Consider the following 23,894-nt stretch of genomic DNA (forward strand, 5'->3'; position numbering starts at 1 on the left):
TTTATCTTTCCTGATTAGGAGGAGGGGATGACTCCTTCAAAGGAGATTTTTTGTTCGTGAACATGATTTCGCCCCTTGCTCCCCGACTGCAACCATTCCGCCTCCTTCCTTTCCTCCTTCTTCTTGATTAGCCCGCCGTCGGCGCAAAAAACAGCCCCCCTCTTTGTATCCTCGTCGTTCTATGGCAATCACTGATACGGTGAACTCAAAGGCTATAGATCAAGACTCCTTACCTCTCGTCTCAGAGACTTCATCTCTTGCAGATACCGGGTTCGACGCCGTAGAGCGCGATCCTGAGTCATGGGCAGGCTCTCTACCCGCTAACCAGGGTCTCTACCTCAACGACCAAGAAAAAGATGCCTGCGGTGTAGGCTTTATCTGTCATATCAAGGGCGAACCTAGCCACAAAATCGTCTCCGATGCTCGCCAGCTCCTCTGTGCCATGACCCATCGGGGAGCAACTGGTGCGGACAGCCGTGATGGCGACGGTGCTGGTGTCATGACTGGCATACCCCACGACTTCTTCAAGCGGGAAGCCGAGCGGGACATTGGCTGCGTCTTGCCAGAAGCAGGCGAGTACGCAGTGGGCAACGTCTTCTTCAAGGCGAACGACCCCATACAGCTTCAAAACCACCAAGCCATTTTCTCTAGCATCGCCTCCGAGCATGACCTTCGGGTCCTTGGTTGGCGAGAGGTCCCTACCGATGGTACTATTCTTGGCCCCGCCGCGAGCAGCAAGGAACCTGCCATATACCAGCCATTCGTGGTCCTTAGGGCCCACTATGGAGATGGGAGCCGCAGCGCAAACGGGCCTTTTGATGCCAAGCGTTTCGAGCGTCAACTCTACGTTTTGCGTAAGCACGCAACGCATACCATGTTTGTCACTTTCCATTTACTCACTTTTCACGAACCATGCTCAATACTTGTTGTAAAAATTCATGTGTATAAAGCACTCTCGCCAAAGGCTTTTACGTCTCCTCCCTGTCGTCGAAAAACATTGTGTACAAAGGGCAGCTTTCGCCTCCGCAAGTATACAACTATTACCATGATCTCAACCATGTCCTGTATCGTTCGCACTTTACATTGGTGCATTCTCGATTCTCTACAAACACCTTTCCTTCTTGGGACCGTGCTCAGCCCATGAGATGGGCCGCTCATAACGGTTAGTGCCTGCTTATCAGATTGTGCCGAGGTAAGCCTGACGAATGCAATCGCCAGGTGAGATTAACACCGTGCGTGGGAACAAGAACTGGATGCGCGCCCGCGAAGGTGTCTTGTCATCCACCCTCTTCGGCGACCAACTCGACTTGCTCTACCCCATCATTGAGAATGGAGGATCCGATTCCGCTGCATTCGATAACGTTCTCGAGCTCTTGGTCGTCAATGGGGTCATTACGTTACCAGAGGCGGTCATGATGCTCATTCCTGAGGCATGGCAAGGGAACGAGCACATGGAAGCCGAGAAACGCGCGTTCTACAACTGGGCTGCTTGTCTCCAGGAACCCTGGGATGGACCCGCGCTCTTCACCTTCAGTGACGGTCGCTATTGCGGTGCCAACCTTGACCGCAATGGCTTGCGTCCATGCCGATACGTCGTCAGCAACGAGGATATCATGGTTTGTGCCTCTGAGGTCGGTGCGGTGTATATCCCTCCCGAAAAGGTTGTCCAGAAGGGTCGCTTGAAGCCCGGTCGCATGCTTCTTGTCGACACTGAGGAAGGTCGTATTGTTGACGACAAGGAACTCAAGCACAACACGGCTACTAAGCAGAACTTTGCGTCTTGGGTCGAAACTCACGTCCTCCATGTTCCCAACATCGTGAAGCGCGTTCTTCGCGCAAACATCCCCATCGCTCCCGTCATCGACGATGCTCCCTTGAGTAACGATCCCAAGTTGCTCGCCTTCGGCTACACTGTCGAACAACTTAACCTGCTGATGTTACCTATGGTGGACACCGGGAAAGAAGCTCTCGGATCCATGGGTAACGACGCTCCTCTCGCCGCCATGGCCACCCAACCCCGCCTCATTTACGACTACTTCCGCCAGCTGTTCGCCCAGGTCACCAATCCTCCCATTGATCCCATCAGAGAAAGCGTCGTGATGTCTCTTGAGGCCTATGTGGGTCCCGAGGGTAATCTTCTCGAAATGAGGCCTGAGCAGTGCCACCGCATCCTTCTTCCATCCCCATTAATCTCCCTTGAGGAGATGAACTCAATGAAGAATCTCAAGCATGCATACATTGGATGGCCCTCTGTCACGATCGACATCACTTTCCCCAAGGAGGACGGTCTTCCTGGTTATCAGCTTGCCTTGCAGCGTGTGTGCAGCGAGGCCACTCAAGCCATCGAGGACGGAATAAAGGTGATCGTACTTTCGGATCGCGCTACTGGTCCATCCCGTGTCCCCCTCTCAGCGTTGGTCGCATGTGGTGGGGTTCACCACCACCTGGTGCAGCAGAAGAAGCGTGCGAAGGTGGCCCTTATGGTCGAGACTGCTGAGGCGAGGGAGGTCCATCATCTCTGCGTGTTGGTTGGCTACGGTGCCGATGCCGTATGCCCGTGGTTGATGATGGAGACTGTTCATAAAGTGGCTCGTGAGGGACTGTAAGCGATTCGTTAATACTCGGTGATTTACACTAATATGTGCCTTTAGGGTCAAGAATGACACGAGCCTCGACGATCTCATCGCGAACTACCGGCACTCGGTGGACAACGGCATCTTGAAGGTCATGTCGAAGATGGGCATCTCCACCCTTCAGTCATACAAGGGTGCTCAGATCTTTGAAGCCCTTGGGTTGCACAACGAGGTCGTCGATCGCTGCTTCAACGGTACCGCATCTAGAGTTCAGGGTGCTACTTTCGATCTCCTCGCCATGGACGCGTTCGAGCTTCATGAGCGTGGCTGGCCTTCGCGTGAGACTATTCTCCCGCCGGGGATGCCCGAATCTGGAGAATACCACTGGCGTGACGGAGGCGAGGCGCACATCAACGACCCCGCCGGCATCGCGAGCTTGCAAGACGCGGTGAGGGAGAAGAACCAGGGAGCATACGACGCGTACGCTCGGAATGCCAACGAACAGACGAAGAGCATTCATCTCCGCGGACTTCTCGACTTCCGCTTCGAGAACGCCACACCCATTCCCATCGAACAGGTTGAACCCTGGAACGAGATTGTTCGACGTTTCGTCACTGGCGCTATGTCTTATGGATCGATCTCTATGGAGGCTCACTCCACACTTGCCATCGCCATGAACCGTCTTGGCGGAAAGTCCAATACTGGCGAAGGTGGAGAGGATGCCGAGCGTTCGCAGTTGATGCCCAATGGCGACACGATGCGGTCTGCAATCAAGCAGGTTGCCTCTGGTCGTTTCGGTGTCACGTCGAACTACCTTAGCGACGCAGATGAGCTGCAAATCAAGATGGCCCAAGGCGCGAAGCCGGGTGAAGGAGGAGAGTTGCCTGGGCACAAGGTGTCGGGCTCAATCGCTCGGACCCGTCATTCGACCGCTGGCGTCGGTCTCATCTCTCCACCTCCCCACCACGACATCTACTCCATCGAGGATCTCAAGCAGCTCATTTATGACTTGAAGTGCTCCAACCCCCGTGCTCGCGTGTCCGTCAAGCTTGTTTCAGAAGTCGGCGTCGGTATCGTCGCAAGTGGTGTCGCGAAGGCCAAGGCCGACCACATCCTGATCTCCGGCCATGATGGAGGTACAGGTGCTTCTCGTTGGACTGGTATCAAGTATGCGGGTCTGCCTTGGGAGCTCGGTCTGGCGGAAACGCACCAGACCCTTGTTCTTAACGATCTTCGTGGTCGTGTCACCGTCCAGACCGATGGTCAGATTCGTACAGGTCGGGATATCGCAATCGCTTGCATGCTCGGAGCTGAAGAATGGGGTTTCGCGACGACACCTCTGATTGCGATGGGTTGTATTATGATGAGGAAGTGTCATTGTAAGTCATTCCAGTCACCTGGAATTGAGCGATTGCTTACGCAACCCCTGTAGTGAACACCTGTCCCGTTGGTATCGCTACTCAGGACCCTCAGCTTCGCGCCAAGTTCGCCGGGCAGCCCGAGCAGGTCATCAACTTCTTCTACTATCTCGCGGAGGATCTCAGAAGCCACATGGCTAAGCTGGGCTTCCGCACAATTAACGAGATGGTTGGACGCGCCGATATGTTGAAGGTCAACGATAAGATACGCACTATCAAGACTGCGCACCTCGATCTGTCAGCTGTCTTGAAGCCTGCTTGGCAGATGCGTCCGGGTGCAGCAACGTACCGCGTACGCCAGCAGGACCACAAGCTTTACATCCGCCTCGATAACAAGTTTATCGACGAGTCTGAGCCCGCTCTCACAAAGGGTCTCCCTGTCCACATCGAGTGCGATGTCACCAACACCGACCGTGCTCTCGGCACATCGCTTTCTCATCGGGTATCGAAGCTGTACGGAGAAGAGGGTCTGCCCAGGGACACGATTCACATCCGCATGAGAGGGTCTGCGGGTCAGTCCTGCGGTGCATTCCTCGCACCTGGCATTACCATCGAACTCGAGGGTGATGCCAACGACTACGTCGGCAAGGGCTTGTCCGGTGGGCGCGTTATCGCTTACCCTCCCAAGCAGTCCACGTTCAAGGCCGAGGAAAACATCATCATCGGCAACGTCTGTCTATATGGTGCCACCTCGGGAGAGGCTTTCATTCGCGGTGTTGCTGCTGAGCGTTTCGCCGTCCGTAACTCAGGAGCCAACGCCGTTGTGGAGGGTACTGGTGACCACGGATGCGAGTACATGACTGGTGGTCGTGTGGTGGTTCTCGGTACCACGGGACGCAACTTTGCCGCAGGAATGAGCGGCGGTATCGCCTACGTTCTTGATACCGCCCACACCTTCGCTTCCAAAGTTAACATGGAGATGGTGGAGCTGGGCAAGGTAACCGATCCCAGAGAGATCGCCGCTTTGAGAGCCCTCATCGAAGACCACCGTCACTTCACTGGCTCTGAGGTGGCAGACCGTGTGCTTCATGACTTCCACCACTTGTTGCCCCTCTTTGTTCGCGTCATGCCCTTGGACTACAAGCGCGTTCTGGAAGAGCAGGTAGCGAGGGAGAAGGAGGAGAAGCAGCGCATGAACGTGATCGATCTTGTTCCTTCTCGCACCGCCAGCCAGGTTGATCTTGCCTCTGAAGGGCTCGAGGACATTCTCCTGCCCAAGGAACCCCCGACTCCCACAGTCCCTGTCAAGCGTCACGAGCCAGGTCTGCAAGATATGGAAGACTCTCTGGTCGATGAATCGACGACGAAGCAGCGCCAGCACAAGTTTGATAAAGTCCGTGGCTTCATGAAGTACCAGCGCCTCAACGAGGCGTACAGGCCCCCTCGCAAACGTGTCAAGGACTGGAAGGAGATCTCTACTCGCTTGACCGAGAGCGAGCTCAAGTATCAGTCGGCACGCTGCATGGACTGCGGTGTCCCCTTCTGTCAATCCGATTCTGGCTGCCCGATTTCCAACATTATCCCGAAGTGGAATGACTTGGTTTTCAAGGGTCAATGGCGCGATGCACTCAACCGTCTTCTCATGACCAACAACTTCCCGGAGTTCACCGGTCGTGTGTGCCCTGCCCCTTGCGAAGGTTCTTGCGTTCTCGGAATCAACGAAAAGCCTGTTGGCATCAAGAGCATTGAATGTGCTATCATTGACAAAGTACGAGTATCTTCGTGCGGTTCCACGCCAGCAGCTGACATTATTTCAGGGCTTCGAAATGGGCTGGATGCAGCCGAACCCTCCCGCGTTCCGCACCGGAAAGCATGTCGCCATCATCGGGTCTGGCCCTGCTGGTCTGGCGACCGCAGACCAGCTGAACAAAGCCGGCCACTATGTCACTGTCTACGATCGGAACGACCGTATGGGCGGCCTCCTCATGTATGGAATTCCGAAGTAAGTGATATTGATTTGCTATCGCTCCTGTTCTCACATCCCGAATAGCATGAAGCTTGACAAGGCAGTCGTGCAGCGTCGATTAGATCTCATGGCAGCCGAGGGAGTGGTATGTGTTTCTTGTTTAATTGGAATCAACTCATAATTGATGTATTGGGCTTTAGACATTTGTTCCAAATGCGCACGTCGGTGTAAATGTTGATGCCGCTGAGTTGCGTGAGGAGAACGATGCGGTTGTCGTGTGCACAGGAGCTACGTGGCCTCGCGATCTCAAGATCCCCAACCGTCAAGTTGATGGTATTCACTTTGCCATGGAGTTCTTACAGGTAATCTCTCCCGGCACCCGGAATAAGGTTCAAGTCTAACCCATTTCTTTATTAGCTCAACACAAAGTCGCTATTGGACTCGGAGCTAACAGATGGAGGATACCTCAGCGCAAAGGGCAAAGACGTTATAGTCATTGGAGGAGGAGACACTGGAAATGATTGTATCGGTACTTCCATGCGTCATGGTGCGAAGTCCGTCACCAATTTCGAGCTCCTACCAAAACCGCCTGGGTCCCGCGGTCGTGACAACCCATGGCCTCAATGGCCTCGGTAAGTTCTAGATATTGGTATTGTATTGATTCTGTTCACTCACATTCATCAGCATTTTCCGTACCGACTACGGTCACACCGAGGTGGCCGCTCATTTTGGGAATGGTACGAGAATTGCCATATTTTCAAGTTTTTTTTCCCGCTGATGCATCTACATAGATCCACGTGAATACTGTATTTCTACCAAGGAATTCGTCGTGGATGACGAGGGTCGCCTCAAGGGACTTAACACTAGTACGTACCTAAAGCTCATCGATGTCTCAGTTTTCCTGATGACCCCTTGCGAATAGTTCGCGTTGAGTGGACCAAAGACAGCGGCGGCCGATGGAAGATGGAAGAAGTCCCCGGATCCCAGAAGTTCTTCCCGGCGCAGCTCGTCCTCCTTGCTCTTGGATTCCTCGGCCCGCAAACCGAAGTTATCAACGCGCTCGACGTGAAGCAAGATGCTAGATCTAACATTCAGACGCCGCCCAAGGTTTGCTCTCTCCACTTTGCCAGCGTGACAGAGCCTAATGAAGGATTGTAGAAATACTCTACCAACGTGGAAGGCGTCTTTGCTGCAGGAGATTGCCGTCGCGGTCAATCTCTGATCGTGTGGGGTATCAAGTAAGTTTGTAAGCCTCACTATGGCGAATGAATTCTCAAAATATATCCTAGCGAGGGACGTGGCGCCGCAGCCGAAGTCGATGCTTGGCTTAGCGATGGTACGACGAGACTTCCTAGTGCTGGAGGGTTCAAGACCAGAGTAAGTTACCTCAGTCGCCGTCCTTCCGTCCTTGCTAAAAATGTCGTATCGCGATGCAGACCTTCATTCCCCCACCCTCTGGCCTTCCTCAGACAGTCAAAATTCAGGCTTGAAAGACGATCTCATTCAGGACACGACCATTCATGAACGTTGCAATTTACCGGGAGCTAAGTATTGTAAGCCAGGAACCCTTGTTTGTACACTACTGTACTCGTTGCATTATCATCTTAACGTATGTATCCCAACTACCTTTTTCCGGGTTTGTCACAATGTATCAACGTTCTCACAATTGTGCTAATTTGAGGCGCCATGAGCACATATGAGAAAGGTATATTTCGCCCAGCCGCTCCGTCTGTACCCATGACCCTAGAACATTCATGACCGCCCAAAACGGGACCTTCAGGCAAAGAATATAACAACAATGGTGCCATCCTTACTCTCTTTTCTTTCGACAGATTTCAATGGCGCGCGACGCTGGGACCGCGCGTTCGGGCAGAAGGAGCGATGCCATGAAGTCGTTCATGACTAGTCTTGGCCTACGGCCAACCGACGCGGAAGAATTTGATGCAATTAAGGTGAGTCCTCAAACAATGCGATTACTACAGCCTAACTACAGTCTTACATGCCTTTAGTCTTCCATACGTAAAATCGCTCTCAGCGTCTTTGTTCAGGGACTAGGAGCTTCTGAGCAAAGCGACCAGAGATGGTCAACATTCAAGACGCATGTCAGTCTGCAAACTCTCCGAGTTTATACGTATTCATCCTAAAATCCCCAGGTTTTGGACCACGTTCCAATTCTTGTGGCTGCTCCGCCCAGAGCATATGAATGTCTTTACGATTACACATCGAAGTTCTTGGCAACGCGTAAACACGGCTTTAAACGACGGCAAGCAAGATTGGAACATTCCGTTGCCTACCTAGACAGCAGTGGCGGAGCTGATGCTTCGCATCGAGGGCCTTTGACACGGAGAGATGCTACTTACCGCTTGGCCAGGGCTCGAACTGAGACGCAGGTGGAGATAAGCTCTAGTTTTTCATCTCATGCTCTTAGCTGACGCAAAAGATATTGTATTTTCAGACGGTCCCATATGAACGTTCACCCTCTCTGGGCGGCGAGCCCGAACCTGAACAGCCAACTGATGAAGATGCACCTAGACTCGGCTCGGCTCAAGATGCTGGAACCCAACCTGTGCAGCCTCCATCATGCAACTCTTCTATGGCCTGGGAGCCAGTCACTCAACCTGAACAGCCAGCTGATGAAGACGTGCTTAGGCTCAGCTCAGCCCAAGATGCTGGAGCCCAGCCTGTGCAGCCCCCATCATGCAACTCTCCTATGGACCGGGTGGTAGTCACTCACACTGACACGCGTCGTGCATCCAGTGAAGAACATGCCTTGCACTTCGACCTCCGCGCGCACACGACGCAGATCACCAACCATGATGAGACTGTTGATGATGAGTCTAGGTCTGCGTCCCGGCCGCGATATAGATCCTCCGAAACGGCAGTTGCTCTATCGTGTCGCACCACGTCCGCTCAGCCTGAAGATGTGTCGTCCGACGCAGCGGCACTTAAGGGGAATCAGCATAATCCTGAGTATTCTGAGCAGCCCACGGCCGAGGGCACGTGGGCTGTCCGCGCCTTCCTCAATGTTGCAAAAGTACCCCATCTCATCCCTCTCTTTTTGTCGCTCGGCGTGTTCTCAACCACCCACCTCGACGTCTTGACAAAATATGATACCATGAGGCGGACGCGCTTCTTTGGCCCAAACATCACATACATGGACGCTGTGATGCTCGAAGATGCATTTGAGGAAAGAAAAAACAGAGGGCGGCAGGCTCAGGGCGTCGCCGCCCCCGAGCAGATGGAAAGCGACGAATTCATCGACGATTCAGAGAAAACAGACGAAGCCATCAACGATGGCCAATCTGACGTCTAAGCTCTTCCCCTCGCATAGTAAAACTGTAGTTGTCCGTTTGATCTTGAGTTCGAAGTGCGCTATGTCTGAGTTTTCTGCATGTGACTGATGCATTAGTTGAGACTGCGAATACATGAATATGACTGAGATACAAGGATATCGTGCTGTCTCTATTCTTCATAGATCCTTGCCGCACCCTTTCCCCAGGCTCTCATGACGCCAGCACCAGCGCCGGTCGGCTGAGTAAATGCGATTTCCCCCTTAGTAGGATCTAGAGGACAACCTCGAACAAAAGTCCGCGCGGCAACAGACAAAAGACGAGTGGCAATACCAAGACGACGGTGTGTGGTAGGCACAAATAGACGGGGGATGCCCATGGGTGTAGGAAGTTTTTCAGGGTGGACAAATAGGGAGGTGCTCGGGTCGACAGGAATGAGATCGGATAATGGTTTCGATGATGATTCCGGGGATGCGACCTCCATCGCGGTTGATATACGCTGGGCAATCACGCAGCCAGCTATTTTCTCCCTACTTGGACTGCCTTTGCTGCGTGACAAGAAAAGATAGGCTTTCGAGGCTTTAAGTACCTCGGGGGTCAAGGGTGGAGAGGACAACGTCAAGTTTATGGTTTCGAGCAGGACCGCAAACTACATGGATGTTCATCAGCTTCTGGGAGATCGACGTATAGATAGAACATTTCGCCTTACCTTAGAGCCAATCTTTCCTCCTACATCTGCTCGAAAGCATATTATGCGCCCTTTCGTGCCGTCACCGAGAACAACATTACGGCCCACCTCTTCGACGTTGGCTTTCTCGACCTCTTTGTGTTCTTCGCGACCCCACTCCATACCGCGTTGTACCCGGATACAGTGAGCACGGTGGAGGGACTCGTCGTCAGGAGCACCCTTGGTGTACGACAGACCGCAAGATGGACAAGTGCGCAGGACAGAGGTTTCAAGAGAGAAATGTAGCTGGGTGAGGGCCCTCTGGGAAGACATCGACGGTTTCTGTTTCTGCTTATCCTTTGGTTTCGCTTTTGATTTCGTTGTGATAGACTGGCTGGAGAAGTTGAGTCGAGTCAAGGGGGTAGAAATGATGCGTTTCTTGCGGGGAGGACTGTTCGCGTTCTCATCATCGTGGAACTTGCGCTTCGGCGGCGACGATGGGGGAGACGACGGCAGAGAGACGCGAGAGCGCGAGGAATAGGTGCGCTTGATTGTGGACATAGAAGATAGGAGGGGTGGGTGTGTGGCACAGGCTAGGTTGTGGAGAGAGAGAGAAGCGCTGGCGGTTGCTGATCAACGCGCCGCGTATACAAGATCGCGATCACGTGGGCGGTCTTTGCCGGTGATTCCACACTCACGATTGGACGCAACTTGAACTTGAACGCAACCTTGACGAAGGCTTGACGATGACCATTGTACACATTGTCGCTATGCTTCTCATATGCATCCATATTGGCCAGGTTGACAGCAGGGTTGTTTGACGAATAACAAGGCCTTGGGATTTTGTTCGCTTGAGTTTTTTAGCGCATGTGTGCTGAGTATCAGGGTTAGCAACATCTAAAAACACCTAGGCGTGGAAGATAGGTAAGCAATTCGATGACAACTCTTCTGGGGGAGTCCGCATATACCCTGTATCCTAGGTCCATGAAGCTCTGAATGAGTATATGCTACCCATGACGATGCCTTGACAACGTAGGGCGTTTCTGGCTTCTGCACATTCCTCTAGTAATCCAGCCTTTTCTCCAAGAACTGGCGACGAGAAAGCAAGGAAACCAGGTGGGAATACCTTCCATTAGTTCTATCTCAGGCATACGCTTCAGAGCACGCCGAGGGACGATTGTAGCTTAAAGACTCTCATGACGGCATGAAAGCCTTGGTACCTGGCCCTGACGATATATCGAGGTGGCTCTGATCGACGGGCGAACAGGTAAGCTACCCATACTAGCTGTGATCCGAGTCGTTCACACCGGCGCGTTTCTCTGCAGAGAAACTACTGGCTGCAGTCTCGGAGCGTTCACAGGTCATGAGTACCCTCGATATGTTGGTTACTTCAGCAAGACCTTGTCGTCATGAGCGATGTAGGTCACATCCTTTTCTGCGCTCGGAGCTGTTGACTCTCTGATGTTACGGGTAGCGAGTTATTTGTGTCATTAATTACCCCGGTACACCTGAAAGACCCTACGTTCTATACGTGGGACTAATGCCAAGTCAGATCGTATGGGAGCTGCTATTCAAAGGCCTGTATGAATTCCACTGCCGGTTTCTGTTCACATCGTGCCGTGCACATGTCCTCCGCAGCAGTCATTCTCACTCCGGAGGTCGTTTTTCTATGCCTCCGCCGCTGTGAGGCGGCCATCAGGACAACCGAAGGGATATATAGCTGCGGAATGCTGGCTCGGTTTAATTTCTCTCGCATCCCTCCTTTGCCCACCGCTTTCTGGTTGTTCGCCGACTTCCGCAAGCATGCATTTCAGTGTGTTTGCTTTTGCCCTGAGTGGTATTCTCGCCGCTCCTTCGGTGGTCGGCCTAGGAAGTGCGTGTTCTTCTGAGCTAGCTGGAGGAACGGCCGCTCCTGGAGCTCCATATTGGCTCGAGAATATCACGCACCAGGGGTACGCGCCATATGCTCCCAATCCAAGCACATATGCGGTCTATCGCAATGTCAAAAACTATGGTGCTGTGGGCGATGGAGTTGCCGATGACACTGCTGCAATCAAGTGAGGCTTGCCATTTTTGTTTTAGTTATGATTAGTTATCGGTTTTCCTGACAGCGCCGCAATTTCCTCTGGAGAACGGTGTGGAGAGGGCTGTCCATCTTCAACGTGAGTGATCACCGAAGTCCAGGGCGCCTTGGTGTTAATATTTCTTCACAGGACGACGCCTGCTTTAGTCTACTTTCCCTCAGGGTGCGCCTGTCCCTGAGATTTTTTGAGCCGGGGTTCAAGAAATGTATAGCACCTACCTCGTCTCGACTCCCATCCTTGCCTACTATTACACTGCACTTATTGGTGACGCACGCACACCACCAACGATTCTTGCAAGCGCAAATTTCTCGGGTCTGGCTGTCATTGGTCAGTACTTCAGTCTCTTCAAGCTGTATGTCTATGTGCATCGCATCTTACCTCGATCCATCGACAGACGCGGACCCATACGATGCCAGTGGCGCAAACTGGTATGTCAACCAGGACAACTTGTGAGTTTTCTCTGGCGTCTACGTATGTATCGAGCCATCCTAAATAAACATGCCAGCTACCGATCCGTTCGTAACGTGGTCATCGACCTCACCCAAACACCTTACAACGCCACGTCTACTGGAATACACTGGCAAGTATCCCAGTCGACATCACTCGTTAATGTTGTGGTGAACATGTCAACGGAGAATGGTACCGCCCATCGAGGTATGCAATACTGTATCCAACCATCCTGAAGCTGTTTGGAACATCACGCAGGTTTATTCATGGAGGATGGAAGGTAGGAAACCTTTTTGTTTTGTGAGCGTGGCGCCACTCATGCTTGCCATGCAAAGCGGTGGCTTCATGGGAGGTATGTCCTTGAGATTGTATGCTTGTTTCCGACACCTGAGTTTGTAGACCTCATATTTAACGGTGGACAATACGGTATGTGGGTTGGAAATCAGCAGTAAGTGCCTTTACATTCTCTACATAAGTAATAGCATATGCTTATTCCTCGCGCTAGATTCACGGTCCGTAACGTCACGGTCAACAATGCAAATACTGGTGAGCCACTGGGCCGATGTCGCTTCTACCGAGTCTCATGTGTTAAAAGCCATATACACTGGATGGAACTGGGGTAAGCTTATATTTCAAAAAGTAACACTTAATCTCAGATCTCAAATACCCTTGAAGACTGGACATTCCAGCGTATAGTGATCAACAACTGTCAGGTCGGCTTCGAGGTTGTCACTGGCAGCGTCGGCGCTATAGGAATCATCGATGCTGTTGCGACCAATACTCCTGTTTTCTTCCAATCAACCGAGCCCAGCGATGGTACAGAGGCGACGGGATCGATTGTGCTGAACAACATACATCTAGACAATGTACCGGTAGCGGTCGGTGTAGTCAACGGGACAACCGTGCTTGAAGGCGGCACGACCACCATCGAATCCTGGGGTCAGGGGAACGCTTATGCTGGGACAGACCCGAACGCGACATTCGCGCAAGGCAACATCTATTCCGCATACAAGGACCCCGGCTTGCTTGATACCAATGGAATGATATTCTCAAAAGGGCACCCGCAGTACGCGGATTATGCAGTTGACCAGATCATGAGCGTGCGCTCGCAAGGTGCTGTGGGTGATGGCGAGACGGACGATACGGACGCGATCAATGCTGTCTTTGCGAAAGTGCGTGCTGCCATAATTTCATGCTTCCATCGCGTTTTAACTGTATTCCAGTACGCAGGGTGCTACATCATATTCTTTGATGCCGGCGTCTACAAAGTAACCGACACGATCTACATTCCGGCAGGGAGCCGCGTCGTGGGCGAGGCATGGTCCGTGATCATGGGCTCCGGGTCCGAATTCGACGACGAGACCAACCCGCGCGTCGTCGTTCAGGTCGGCGCGGAAGGCTCCTTTGGCTACGCTGAGATTTCGGATATCGTGTTCACGACGCAGGGACCGACACATGGCGCGATCGTCGTTGAATGGAACGTGCACGACCCCGTGGGCGTGCAAGGTGCTGCCGGCATGTGGGATAGTCACATCAGGTACGTCCCTCCGATCGCGGAGGACTTGAGACCTCGAGACCTTGAGGTGCTTATCGCTGAGGGCATTTGAAAACTACTAGGTTAGGTGGCGGTAGGTCACATATTGTGAAGTTGTGGTTACACGGTTGCTGATGGGTAATGCCGCAAAGCCATGGGAACCAATTTAGAGCTTGCCGAATGTCCCGCAGGGTCTGAGTACAGTGATTGTACGGCTTCGTTCCTTGCCTTGCACATCACGGCAGGGGCAACGGCGTACCTAGAGGTCCGATTTCCAGCTACCTCCCCAATCAGCGTCTGACTTTGTCTCCGTAATGTGTCGCTGAAGGGTACCTGGGTGTGGCTGGCTGACCACGACTTGGACGGAGACGGCTCGACACAACTCACGATCTTCAGCGGCAGGGGTATACTCTCGAACTCTGCGGGGCCTGTTTGGATGATTGGTACCTGTGAGCATATTCTGTTGATTTCCACTGCCAGCGGATGCTAAATGCGTTCGGTCACGCGTGATTTGTCGAATCAAATAGCGAGTAAGTCGAAGCGCAGATTGGCGTTTGAGCAAGAATGCGTTCTGATAATTGTACGCAACCTTATAGGTGAACACCATGTCATGTACCAGTACAGCCTTGTCGGTGCCAGTAACCATTACATGGGGCTCATCCAGACAGAGACGGTAAGCCTGTCCCTGTCACAAGTCAGCGGACTCGAGGCGATTGACGCGGTGCCGCCAGCCATATTACCAGCCGGACCCTGCGCCACCTGCGCCGTTTGAGCCAGAGACATCATACGGCGACCCATCCTATGAGAACGGGATGAACATGGCTTGGGCGGTTTGGCTAGATACGGCCACAAACGTTATCATATTCGGTCTGTCTTATCACCTCTCACCGGAACGAGAATCTGACGTTTAGCGCCCGGGATAACAATAGGCGCCGGCCACTACAGCTTTTTCCAGGTCAGTCGGCCATACGGGGATACCTGAGAATTTGTTCTGAATTCCTTTTTTCAAACACAGAATTATACCCAGACGTGTCTGGCGAACGAGACGTGTCAGGCGCAAATTGTGAACACCGATCTGAGCCTGCCGACGATCTACAGCCTCTCGACGGTCGGCGCGACGTACCAGCTGAGTGTGGAGGAGAATGGGATCATCTATTGGGGCGGTGACGCGGATGGTTTCGCTTCCACGGTAACAGTGTGGAGTCCTTTACTTTGACATCTACTTACAGCGCGCGCTGCGGCGTCGTGAATGGACATGATTGCTTACTGAAGCTGGAGAGGAGTTGAAGAGAGAAACATTCGGCGAGGAGAGTTCGGGATCGGACGCCCGGCCGCCGTTCGCCAGGACTGGAAGTGAAACGGCGGGGACCTCGCGGAAGGCGACAACGAGGCCGGATGGGAAGGCCAGGGAAGGCCGCGGTTGAATTGGCTACATTGAACAAGGCACAGACTCGAAGCCTTGGAAAGCCGGAAACTTCGGAAGATCAGCCGAATATAGGACGTGTAGGCGCCCGTTGAGCTGTCGGTTGGACCTCGTCCGTCGGAGCTGAAGCTGAGACTCTTTAAATGCCATTTGTGCTGATTTGGTACAGATGCCGGAGTATGAAGCTGTACGAAGGTGAGATGTATTTTCTTCGTCTAAGTTTGTTTCGCCATCGCGTCATAACGAGGTCATAGAACTTGTGGTCGGCGCTTGCGGGTCTAATGATGCCGAAGAAGGTTATTACAGTTTATCAGCGAAGATGCTTCTGCATGAAGCCATCTGTTCCTTCACTTCGCACACCTCGCCGGAGCCGCTGAATCGGATGATCGTTAACACTGAGACAGACATAGAACAGACGTTCATTGGGTGCACTCTGTGTCACAAGGCCTGGGAGTGGCGAGCTGCTTCGACGGCGAGCTGGCGAGATGGCGGCAGATAAACAGGTAAGGGTGATTCGGAGCATGCGGCCTGTCAGTGTCAGAGGCCGGAAGTGGAAGAGGCGTGTTTTGCTCGGCCCTGTCGACGCGGCTGTGATAGCCCGGATCGGAAGTCGGTCACGGGAGAATTGGTCACGTCACGTCGGCCCAAGGACCCCGCACGGGGGAGGAGACAACGCTCCCGATGGAACTTGGCCCACCGCTTTCTTGATCTCGTCTTCCCCTCTAGACAGGCCCTCGTTGGCACCTCACCCTCCCCTCGCTCCTCTCCCTCCCTTATCCCCTCCCCGTCGTCCCCGAGGTTATTCTCTGACTTTTTGAACTTTTAGTCTCTCGATCCTGAGGACTACATTAGCCGACTCGGGGCTTCACGTTTAACGCTCAGCGTCAAATACCAAAATCTTTCGACCCAGTAAGTATCTGCATCTCCAGGATTATATGCACCACAGCATGCCATTACGCCATGCCATGCCTCAAGCTGGTCTAGCGCATCTTTTTATGGACCTTCGGTCTTTTCTGAAACTCCTTGCCCCGACTTAAACAAGCCCATCGCTAATCTAAACGAATCTTGACAGCTAAACACAGTTTGCCGCGCTTATAACCATGTCGCATAATGGCGGAGCTCAGGATATTCATTACGACCCCGTCCCTTCTAACCACAACCAGGACAGGGACTGGTTTTCCTCCGAGACTCCTTCTTCTCCCTTCACCTCTGGCTACGACACTCCACCTGTAGAGATGTCCAACCTCAACGATGCACCTGCGGCCGCGCTCCCTCCTGGCGCTGCAGCCCCTATCCCCCGCTTCATGGGTCACGCTGCTCGGGATAGTTTGTTCCGCGGTTCAGTAGGTTCGGAGAACACGTACCATACCTCCCCCTCTGCCGCTGGTTCCTCTGTCTACGCCCTCAACCCAGATGGCGGCCGTGCTACTCCCAACGAGTATGGCGTCTACCACGATAACCACTCGGCCGAGAACCTTGACGAGCAGGCCGGCGGTGTTGGTCAAACCCCGCAGCGAACTTACCTTGCAGAGAAGCGTTCTGCCTACGCCGCCCCTCCGCGGAAGAAGCGTGGTATCATCATTCTTGCCGCCGTCGCCGGCCTCGTCGTCATCGTCCTTGTCATCGCCCTTCCTGTCTACTTCACTACTAAGAAGAAAAACAACGACGACCTTAGCGGAGGCGCTTCGGGGGGATCGAGCTCTGGCGGTGGCGGCGGTGGCAACCCTGGGTCCAATGCCGTCGTCACCGGTGGCAACGGAAGCAAGGTCACACTCGCAAACGGCACCACCTTCACTTATCAGAACGACTTCGGCGGTACTTGGTATTGGGACCAGAACGACCCGTTCAACAACAACGCTCAGTGCAACTCGTGGACGCCTCCACTTAACCAGACGTTCGTCCCGGGGACCACCAGGATCTTTGGGTGCGTACTCTGACACGAGGCCAGTCGTACGGAGGGGTGCTCATATTTTTCACAGTATCAGTATTGGCGGTTGGCTCGTGACCGAACCTGTATGTGTCTATGTTCTATGTTTACTTGCAACCTTCTGACCCTAGTTTTTAGTTCATGTCAGCACGCGTTTTCGATCTATTTCCAACGCGGTTACTGATGGAGTTATCTTGACAGTGTCCCTTCTTTGTACGAGAAGTACATCAACGCGTCTACCGTGGCGGTCGATGAGTGGACGCTGAGCACCAACATGCGAGCCGATACGTCGAATGGCGGCATTAACCAGCTTGAGGACCACTACAAGACGTTTATTGTAAGTGTCTCGACCTGCCGCTCGATGCCTTGATTCTGAATTACGTTGGACGTCATAGACGGAGCAGGACTTCGCCGAAATGGCTGGCGCTGGTTTCAACTACGTCCGGATACCTCTCCCATATTGGGCAATTGAGGTCTGGGATGGCGAGCCCTTCCTCGAGGGGGTGGCATGGCAGTAAGCTTCAGATTGTACAACTATCTTTAGTCCGGTCCGTACTCACAGGCGGCATAAATAGATATTTCCTCAAGGCTATTCAATGGTGCCGCAAGTACGGTCTTCGGATCAACCTTGACTTCCACTCGCTTCCCGGGAGCCAGAATGGCTGGAATCACTCTGGCAAGCTCGGCTCAATTAATGTCCTGAACGGCCCGATGGGTGTGGCCAACGCACAGCGCTCGCTCGACTACATTCGTATCCTCGCCGAATTCATTTCGCAGCCCGAATACAGTGATGTTGTCACCATGTTCAGTGTCACCAACGAGCCTGCTGCAAACGACTTTGGCCAGGATCCGCTGGAGAGATAGTATGTTCTCAGACCGTGCATTATAGATCTGATTGCTGACTTGCTTTTAGTTACGTTCAGGCCTACAACATTGTGCGGGAGGCCAGTGGTACCGGAGCAGGCAAGGGCCCATACATTGTCCTACACGACGGTTTCGTGGGCCTCCCGCAGTGGACTGGGTTCTTGCCCAACTCCGACCGCGTTGCTCTTGACGAGCACCCTTACCTGTGCTTCTCTACTCAGTCCGATGCCCCGATCACCTCGTACACGAGCACGCCCTGCAACGCGTGGGGCAGCGAGTTCAACACCTCGAACGGTGCTTTCGGCCTGACCATCTCCGGCGAATTCAGTAACGCCGTTACTGACTGTGGCAAATGGGTCAACGGCGTCAACCAGGGCTCGCGCTATGAGGGCGACTACTACCAGGGCAGCTGGCCTACCATCGGCAGCTGTGATTCATGGAATGATTGGCAGAGCTGGGATAATGCCACTAAGGCAGGCTATAAGCAGTTCGCTATGGCTTCCATGGATGCTTTCCAGGTAAATATGTGTAGTTTTTCATAAAGATGTCACTGCTAATGTTTGGTTTTAAGAACTTCTTCTTCTGGACATGGAAGATCGGTGCTTCGTCTGTCTCAGGCACTGTTGAGGCACCTCAATGGTCATATCAGCTTGGACTGCAGAACGGATGGTTGCCAACCGACATCCGTCAGTCGAGCGGCATCTGCCCGAACCAGAACATATGGTCGCCACCTTTCCAGCCCTGGCAGACTGGAGGCTCGGGCGCCGGCCAGATCCCCGCTTCTGCCACCCAGGATCTCACCTGGCCGCCGCCGACTCTGTCGAACTCCGGCTTCGCCACGAATGCTGCCAGCTTCCCCACTTACACACCCACCGGGACGCTCACCACGCTCCCTGGCCCTACCTTCACCACGTCGTCCGGCAAGAGCCAGGGCACCGCCAGCGCAGGCGACGGCTGGGCGAACCCATCCGACACGCAGAAGGCCATGACACCCGTCTCAGGGTGCAGCTACCTCGATCCATGGGTTGGCCCCACGTCGCCACCTGCCAAGTGCAAAGCTGGCGGTGGTGGTGACCGTCGCCGCGCCTATCCCCCGACGCCGTCTCCCACATGAACGGCTCGCTCTTTCATATCGGGATTGTAAGACCTGGGAATTTGGGATGTGACTTTTTGGGCTTTCAGTGGTGATGTCGAACGTGACGAATAACCTTGAACATGACAAACGAACGTTGACCCCGGACCGAGACTTATACGCGCCCTCACCCTCTCTTTGCTTTGCGGACAATTTTTTCTTCTTTTGTTATATGTTTTATATACCTTTCGGGCGCATGGACTGACTTTATAACAGGAAGATGATAAAGGGAGATGATAAAGGGTATCTTTCTTGCCTTCTGATAATTGTCCTGGACTCTTCCCCTTCCACAACGCCTACTAAAACCTCGCTTCGTACCTTGACATCGCTTTATATCCAGCCGCAGCTTGTCGCTGATACCTATCGCCACACGCACTTACTCACTCCCGTGTCCTGTTCTATACCTGTTTCCTCCTTTACCCATCCGCTGCCTCCCATCATCGATGCCCTCAAGGTTCTGGAGGAGCCTGTCATCATATCTTACACGTACTATCGTCATCTTGCTTTCAGGACACTGTTTTGTTCCCTACCCCAACCGAGCCTGACGCATATATACAGTATACATATATTCCCGTCGATGTCGCTATATATCCTACGTTATACATACGTATGCTAGAACGCGTAATATTCGGGCTTGCATACCACCTACATCGTCCCAGGTCTTGAAGCTTGCTGAGCAACGTCTTGGTACAATCACGATGGAAGCGATGGTGAATTCAAGCATCTGGTCGTTGTGACCAGGGTGACCTGAATTGACGAGCAGGGGTAGTACATTGCAACCGGCTTATTATACATGATGCGCATTTCTTCGTCGTTAAGTTAAGCACTATACAACGCAATTTCTTACAGCGTCCGAGCGAACGGCGACTCCGAGTCAGTGAGCGCCGTATGTGGTCGCGTAGCGGTCCTCGTAGTCCTCCATGCCGCCGTAGCCGCCTTCGAAGTCGCGCTCCTTCTGCTGCTGCGTGCCGACGCTAGCCTCAGCCTTCGTCCCGGCGGCGGCGTTAGGATCGAGAGTGGCAGAGGGATCGCTGCTCTCAGCGGTCTTGTCCGAGTTCTTTACGCTTTCGCGCAGCGCTGCGAGCTGTTCTTGCTCCTGATGTAGATATCCGAGCAGAGATTGCCGGCGGTGGTATGTGAGTGTCGTGTCGAGAAGTCGAAGCGAGGAAGTTCGAAGATCGTTACGGAAGTTAGTTTGTTCGGTGCAAGGTTGAGTTAGGCGCGGGCGGTTCAAGGTTCGAACGTTCGAACGTTCAAAGATAGAGATTATTAATATGAGTGATGCTGATGTGTATGCTTGGAAGCGTCGAGCTGACCTTCTGGCGGATGTACTGGGCCTCTTCGGCTTGCTCTTTCGACTTCCAGTTCGGGTCCTGGCAGTGTTTCCCGGTCAGTAGCGCTTCACTTTGCATACAAGGGTCGTCAGTAATGAGGCTAAGGTGGGGTACATACCTGGGCGGTGTATCCGGTTCCTCCTGATGTCATCGTGGTTGCTGGTAAAGTGATAGTGCTCGCAAATGCAAGTCAGGGATCTTCGGTCACGGTGGAGATGATGTGACATCATTCGATCACAAATAGCGCCCACTTCATTTCGCTCCCAGCTGCTCCCGTCTGTACCGCTGATCTCGCCCCATGTTAGGTAGTAGTGTCTACTATTCCGTTTTCATTTTTAGGCAGGACAATCCCAAAAAAAAATTCGCCACTGTCAGCGCAAAGCAGGTGTTCCCTTTCCGAGGTGTCTGCAAGTGGTAACTGTGGCCTCATGGTGAACATTGACGGTAAGACCCGTAATCTGATAATCGCGTTGGCGCTCGACTGCATTGGGCGGCAAACAGTAACAGGCGAGGTCTTGAGGTGCCGAGCACAGTTTCGGCAATTTGCGCTCAACAACGCGAAAGCTATGACAGTACACCTACCTCGTTCCTTCGGATCCAGGATCCCGGAAAGAAACGCGAACATTATGACTTAGGTCTAAGTAGCAAAGAAACGTAGGACCCGAAAAGTAGGAAGAAGAATAGATACTCTCTATAAACCTGGTTCCCTCGGATGCACGGATCCGCAACGAACGCGAATATTATGACAAACAGTCCTGGTTTCCTCGGATCCAGGTTCCGGAATCAAGGCACCGTGATGCGTTCTTGACAAGCCTGACGCGTCAACTCGGCTTTCCCCACATCACTCCAGAGTACGTGTGTCCATTCGTTCCCAGAGTATAGTGGTTCGTGAAATCTTCGCCCGTATCCAGTCAACAGATGCTGCGCCGCAACAAGGATGCCGTCGCGGACGTGTTTCTCCGGCTCGAAGTCGACACGTTTAGACACGCTAATTAAGGTTTGCATGGGCACGTCGGGGAGAGCGCAGTGATGAACGCAGACCTTCGACCCACCTGGTCTGCATCTGAGGACGTGTCTATTGACCTTATCATAGGCACTCCTGAGGTTTAAAGGCAGGCGTGAGCCAGGTGGACATGTCAAACACCATTTACCCCACTCATTCCTACTTCCTACCACCATGAGCGAGTCCAAGCGCTTCAGTGTTATTGTCGCTGGCGGAGGCACGGCAGGAGTGAGTCCAGCTTTTCATAATCTTAACTCTGGCTAACGATGTCCAGGCCAGCGTTGCTTTCTTCTTGTCTCAGCTCAACGTGAACGTCACTGTTCTCGAAAGTCGCCCGGGCCGCCAGACAGACCAGCGAGGCAGTATTGTCATTCTGGGACCCAACGGGATGAACGTAATGCACAAAGGACTTGATGCCTCGAACGTGCTGCTGAGCCGTCAATGTGGTCTTCCTGTCCCACATATCTATCTCCACGACAATCAGGGCAGCGTCCTTGGCAGCGTCCCGCAGGGCACAGTAGAGCGCTTTGGGTTCCAAAGCCATGTTGTTACACGGTGGGACATACAAGAAGTCATCATGGACAAGCTCGAGACCTCAGGGGGAGAATACGTATGGAACGCCAAGTTCGAAAGTTTCGAGGAAGTCGAAGATGGAGTCGTTGTCCGTTGGACGGAGGCCGGCAAGGCGAAGGAGCGACAGGTTGACTTGCTCATTGGTGCGGATGGGATTTGGAGTAAAGTCAGGACAAGGTACAGTATATCACATCGGTTCTTTGAATTCTTGCTCACTCTCCGTTTCAGTTTGCACCAGAAGCTGGGGCTCGATGTCCCTAAACCACGTTATAGCGGACTCGCGGGTTTTGGTGGTGACCTCGAAGCTGGAGAAGTACCTGGGATCAGCCAGATTCTCACGAAGGATAAGCCTGTGGTCATGTATCGGGGCCGCACAGGGTTCATGGGTATTGGATTACTCGACGGGCCATTGAAGCGCATGTGGTGGTAAGGGCTCGTTGGTTTTTTGGACTCGATGACAACTAACTACAGATACCAGGTGGGTCACAAACGAGACGCCTGACAGGCCTAGAGAGGAGTGGAAAATGTCCAGAGACGAAATCTTCAAAGGGGTTGGTCTTGAGAATGCTATTGGAAAGTCATGGGATTATTAACCTGCTTTGCTCTTAGATCGACAATCGCTTTGGTGATTGGGCTTCTCCCATACCAGAGATTCTTGCTGCTGCAAAGAGGTCCGATAAGGAGATATTTGTCTGGCCAATTAACGAGTTGGGGAAGCTCAAGAATTGGCACACTGATCGAGTGGTGTTGATCGGAGACGCAGCACACGGTTTGTGCTTTAATACCCGTCCCATTGTATGACTTGCTGACTTTGTGTGTATTCAGCAATGCCTCCTCACTCAGGGCAAGGCGCCTCGCAAGCCCTTGAAGACGCTGCCTACTTTGCTAATCTCCTTCGAGATTTCCTCGAAAAAGGACAGCGAGGTGGCGAGGAGCTCAAGGCAGTGCTCGCAGCCTTCCAAACAGGCCGCCAGCCACGCGTCAATATGATCCTCGATGAGGCGAACAAACGTGGGGATAACAAACGCGATATCGGCGCTGTGAAAATGTTCCTCATGAGGTGGACGGCGAGGTTCTTTTTCATGTTTGCGAGTGACAGCTGGTTCGATACCTGGTTTGGTTACGAGGTTCCTGGGATCGACAAGTGGGCTGAGTTAAGGCAGGGACATGTGTCTAAATCCTGAGGTATTTCTGAATGGGTTTTAAGGCTCCATCTACAGTGCAAGAAATTTAATGTGCGTAGTTGCACGACTTGTAATAATTTTGAATTATTATTTTGCCATAACGTCGCTCCAGCTTTGATGAGTGTGCGGTCCGAGTGGTTTTGCAATGCAATTGCGCAGTATGGTGCGACAATACAGATGACACTTACTAGTAGTTAGGGTCGGTAGAGTGAGTATAATTGGGCCACAAACATGTAAAAGTTCAACGTAGAACGACAATAAAATGATCAAGCAAGAAGCATTGGCTCAACTCTACAGGGCGATTTCGGTTTTGTCAGTACGAGGGTCCGTATGAGACTTTTTCCAGTGGTGGCGAATTCGAAGTCCTTCAATATTCAATGATGATGTTGTTCGAGAAATTGAGACCACTTATATTTGGTTGTGCAAGGCACACTTGACGCGATGCGTAGTAGTCGAAAGAGGCTAAGGTTAGTAACGTTGTAAGGCGCGGACGCGATTTGTTCTTGCTCACTGAGTATCGTACCTCGCGTACAAA

The 23,894-nt window shown here is 52.8% G+C and overlaps 7 protein-coding genes across 7 annotated transcripts; 5 read left to right on the top strand and 2 right to left on the bottom strand.

The window, feature by feature from the left end:
* Positions 1-87: 87 nt before the first annotated feature.
* CONPUDRAFT_80026 (NADPH-dependent glutamate synthase) lies at positions 88-7,553 on the top strand. The gene is made up of 15 exons (XM_007766120.1): positions 88-876; positions 951-1,162; positions 1,219-2,602; positions 2,652-3,952; positions 4,006-5,699; positions 5,749-5,933; positions 5,982-6,042; positions 6,098-6,259; positions 6,315-6,529; positions 6,582-6,634; positions 6,689-6,763; positions 6,820-7,004; positions 7,056-7,135; positions 7,187-7,274; positions 7,334-7,553. Exons 1-15 carry the CDS (start codon positions 182-184, stop codon positions 7,385-7,387), a joined length of 6,444 nt encoding a protein of 2,147 aa, XP_007764310.1. The 5' UTR covers positions 88-181; the 3' UTR covers positions 7,388-7,553.
* A 182-nt stretch (positions 7,554-7,735) lies between these two features.
* CONPUDRAFT_162631 (uncharacterized protein) lies at positions 7,736-9,210 on the top strand (the record flags this gene model as incomplete). Its single annotated transcript, XM_007766734.1, has 4 exons — positions 7,736-7,849; positions 7,907-7,999; positions 8,051-8,287; positions 8,353-9,210. The coding sequence occupies 4 exons, from the start codon at positions 7,736-7,738 to the stop codon at positions 9,208-9,210; spliced, it is 1,302 nt and encodes a 433-aa protein (XP_007764924.1).
* Positions 9,211-9,359: 149 nt separating this feature from the next.
* On the bottom strand, positions 9,360-10,187 carry CONPUDRAFT_48460 (uncharacterized protein; the record flags this gene model as incomplete). Its single annotated transcript, XM_007765893.1, has 2 exons — positions 9,360-9,836; positions 9,897-10,187. The coding sequence occupies 2 exons, from the start codon at positions 10,185-10,187 to the stop codon at positions 9,360-9,362; spliced, it is 768 nt and encodes a 255-aa protein (XP_007764083.1).
* Positions 10,188-11,657: 1,470 nt separating this feature from the next.
* CONPUDRAFT_48425 (glycoside hydrolase family 55 protein) lies at positions 11,658-15,135 on the top strand (the record flags this gene model as incomplete). The annotated part of the gene is made up of 20 exons (XM_007765892.1): positions 11,658-11,911; positions 11,966-12,016; positions 12,068-12,100; positions 12,150-12,265; positions 12,333-12,387; positions 12,444-12,592; positions 12,644-12,665; positions 12,721-12,737; positions 12,785-12,833; positions 12,891-12,931; positions 12,981-13,004; positions 13,061-13,557; positions 13,609-13,922; positions 14,003-14,013; positions 14,072-14,184; positions 14,248-14,368; positions 14,516-14,592; positions 14,651-14,786; positions 14,849-14,874; positions 14,935-15,135. 20 exons carry the CDS (start codon positions 11,658-11,660, stop codon positions 15,133-15,135), a joined length of 2,307 nt encoding a protein of 768 aa, XP_007764082.1.
* Positions 15,136-16,646: 1,511 nt separating this feature from the next.
* Positions 16,647-19,247, top strand: CONPUDRAFT_48318 (glycoside hydrolase family 5 protein; the record flags this gene model as incomplete). Its single annotated transcript, XM_007765882.1, has 8 exons — positions 16,647-17,266; positions 17,322-17,355; positions 17,408-17,412; positions 17,471-17,606; positions 17,665-17,783; positions 17,845-18,132; positions 18,183-18,651; positions 18,705-19,247. The coding sequence occupies 8 exons, from the start codon at positions 16,647-16,649 to the stop codon at positions 19,245-19,247; spliced, it is 2,214 nt and encodes a 737-aa protein (XP_007764072.1).
* An 892-nt stretch (positions 19,248-20,139) lies between these two features.
* Positions 20,140-20,750, bottom strand: CONPUDRAFT_150248 (uncharacterized protein; the record flags this gene model as incomplete). The annotated part of the gene is made up of 3 exons (XM_007766735.1): positions 20,140-20,361; positions 20,582-20,638; positions 20,718-20,750. The coding sequence occupies 3 exons, from the start codon at positions 20,748-20,750 to the stop codon at positions 20,140-20,142; spliced, it is 312 nt and encodes a 103-aa protein (XP_007764925.1).
* A 908-nt stretch (positions 20,751-21,658) lies between these two features.
* CONPUDRAFT_142005 (FAD/NAD(P)-binding domain-containing protein) lies at positions 21,659-23,466 on the top strand. Its single transcript, XM_007766736.1, has 6 exons — positions 21,659-21,830; positions 21,877-22,352; positions 22,404-22,601; positions 22,654-22,726; positions 22,785-22,944; positions 23,001-23,466. Exons 1-6 carry the CDS (start codon positions 21,777-21,779, stop codon positions 23,357-23,359), a joined length of 1,320 nt encoding a protein of 439 aa, XP_007764926.1. The 5' UTR covers positions 21,659-21,776; the 3' UTR covers positions 23,360-23,466.
* The last annotated feature ends 428 nt before the right edge of the window (positions 23,467-23,894 follow it).

Source organism: Coniophora puteana (assembly GCF_000271625.1).
Source record: "Coniophora puteana RWD-64-598 SS2 unplaced genomic scaffold CONPUscaffold_2, whole genome shotgun sequence".
NCBI classification, from domain to species: Eukaryota; Fungi; Basidiomycota; class Agaricomycetes; order Boletales; family Coniophoraceae; genus Coniophora; species Coniophora puteana.

Excerpts from the sequence above, each read along its gene's own strand:
- CONPUDRAFT_80026 (XM_007766120.1), top strand. The coding sequence starts at position 182 with ATGGCAATCACTGATACGGTGAACTCAAAGGCTATAGATCAAGACTCC. Across the intron at positions 6,764-6,819 it reads CCTCAAGGGACTTAACACTA|TTCGCGTTGAGTGGACCAAA; the intron begins GTACGTACCTAA and ends CCTTGCGAATAG. Across the intron at positions 7,275-7,333 it reads CTGGAGGGTTCAAGACCAGA|ACCTTCATTCCCCCACCCTC; the intron begins GTAAGTTACCTC and ends ATCGCGATGCAG.
- CONPUDRAFT_142005 (XM_007766736.1), top strand. The coding sequence starts at position 21,777 with ATGAGCGAGTCCAAGCGCTTCAGTGTTATTGTCGCTGGCGGAGGCACG. Across the intron at positions 21,831-21,876 it reads CTGGCGGAGGCACGGCAGGA|GCCAGCGTTGCTTTCTTCTT; the intron begins GTGAGTCCAGCT and ends AACGATGTCCAG. Across the intron at positions 22,945-23,000 it reads GATCGGAGACGCAGCACACG|CAATGCCTCCTCACTCAGGG; the intron begins GTTTGTGCTTTA and ends GTGTGTATTCAG.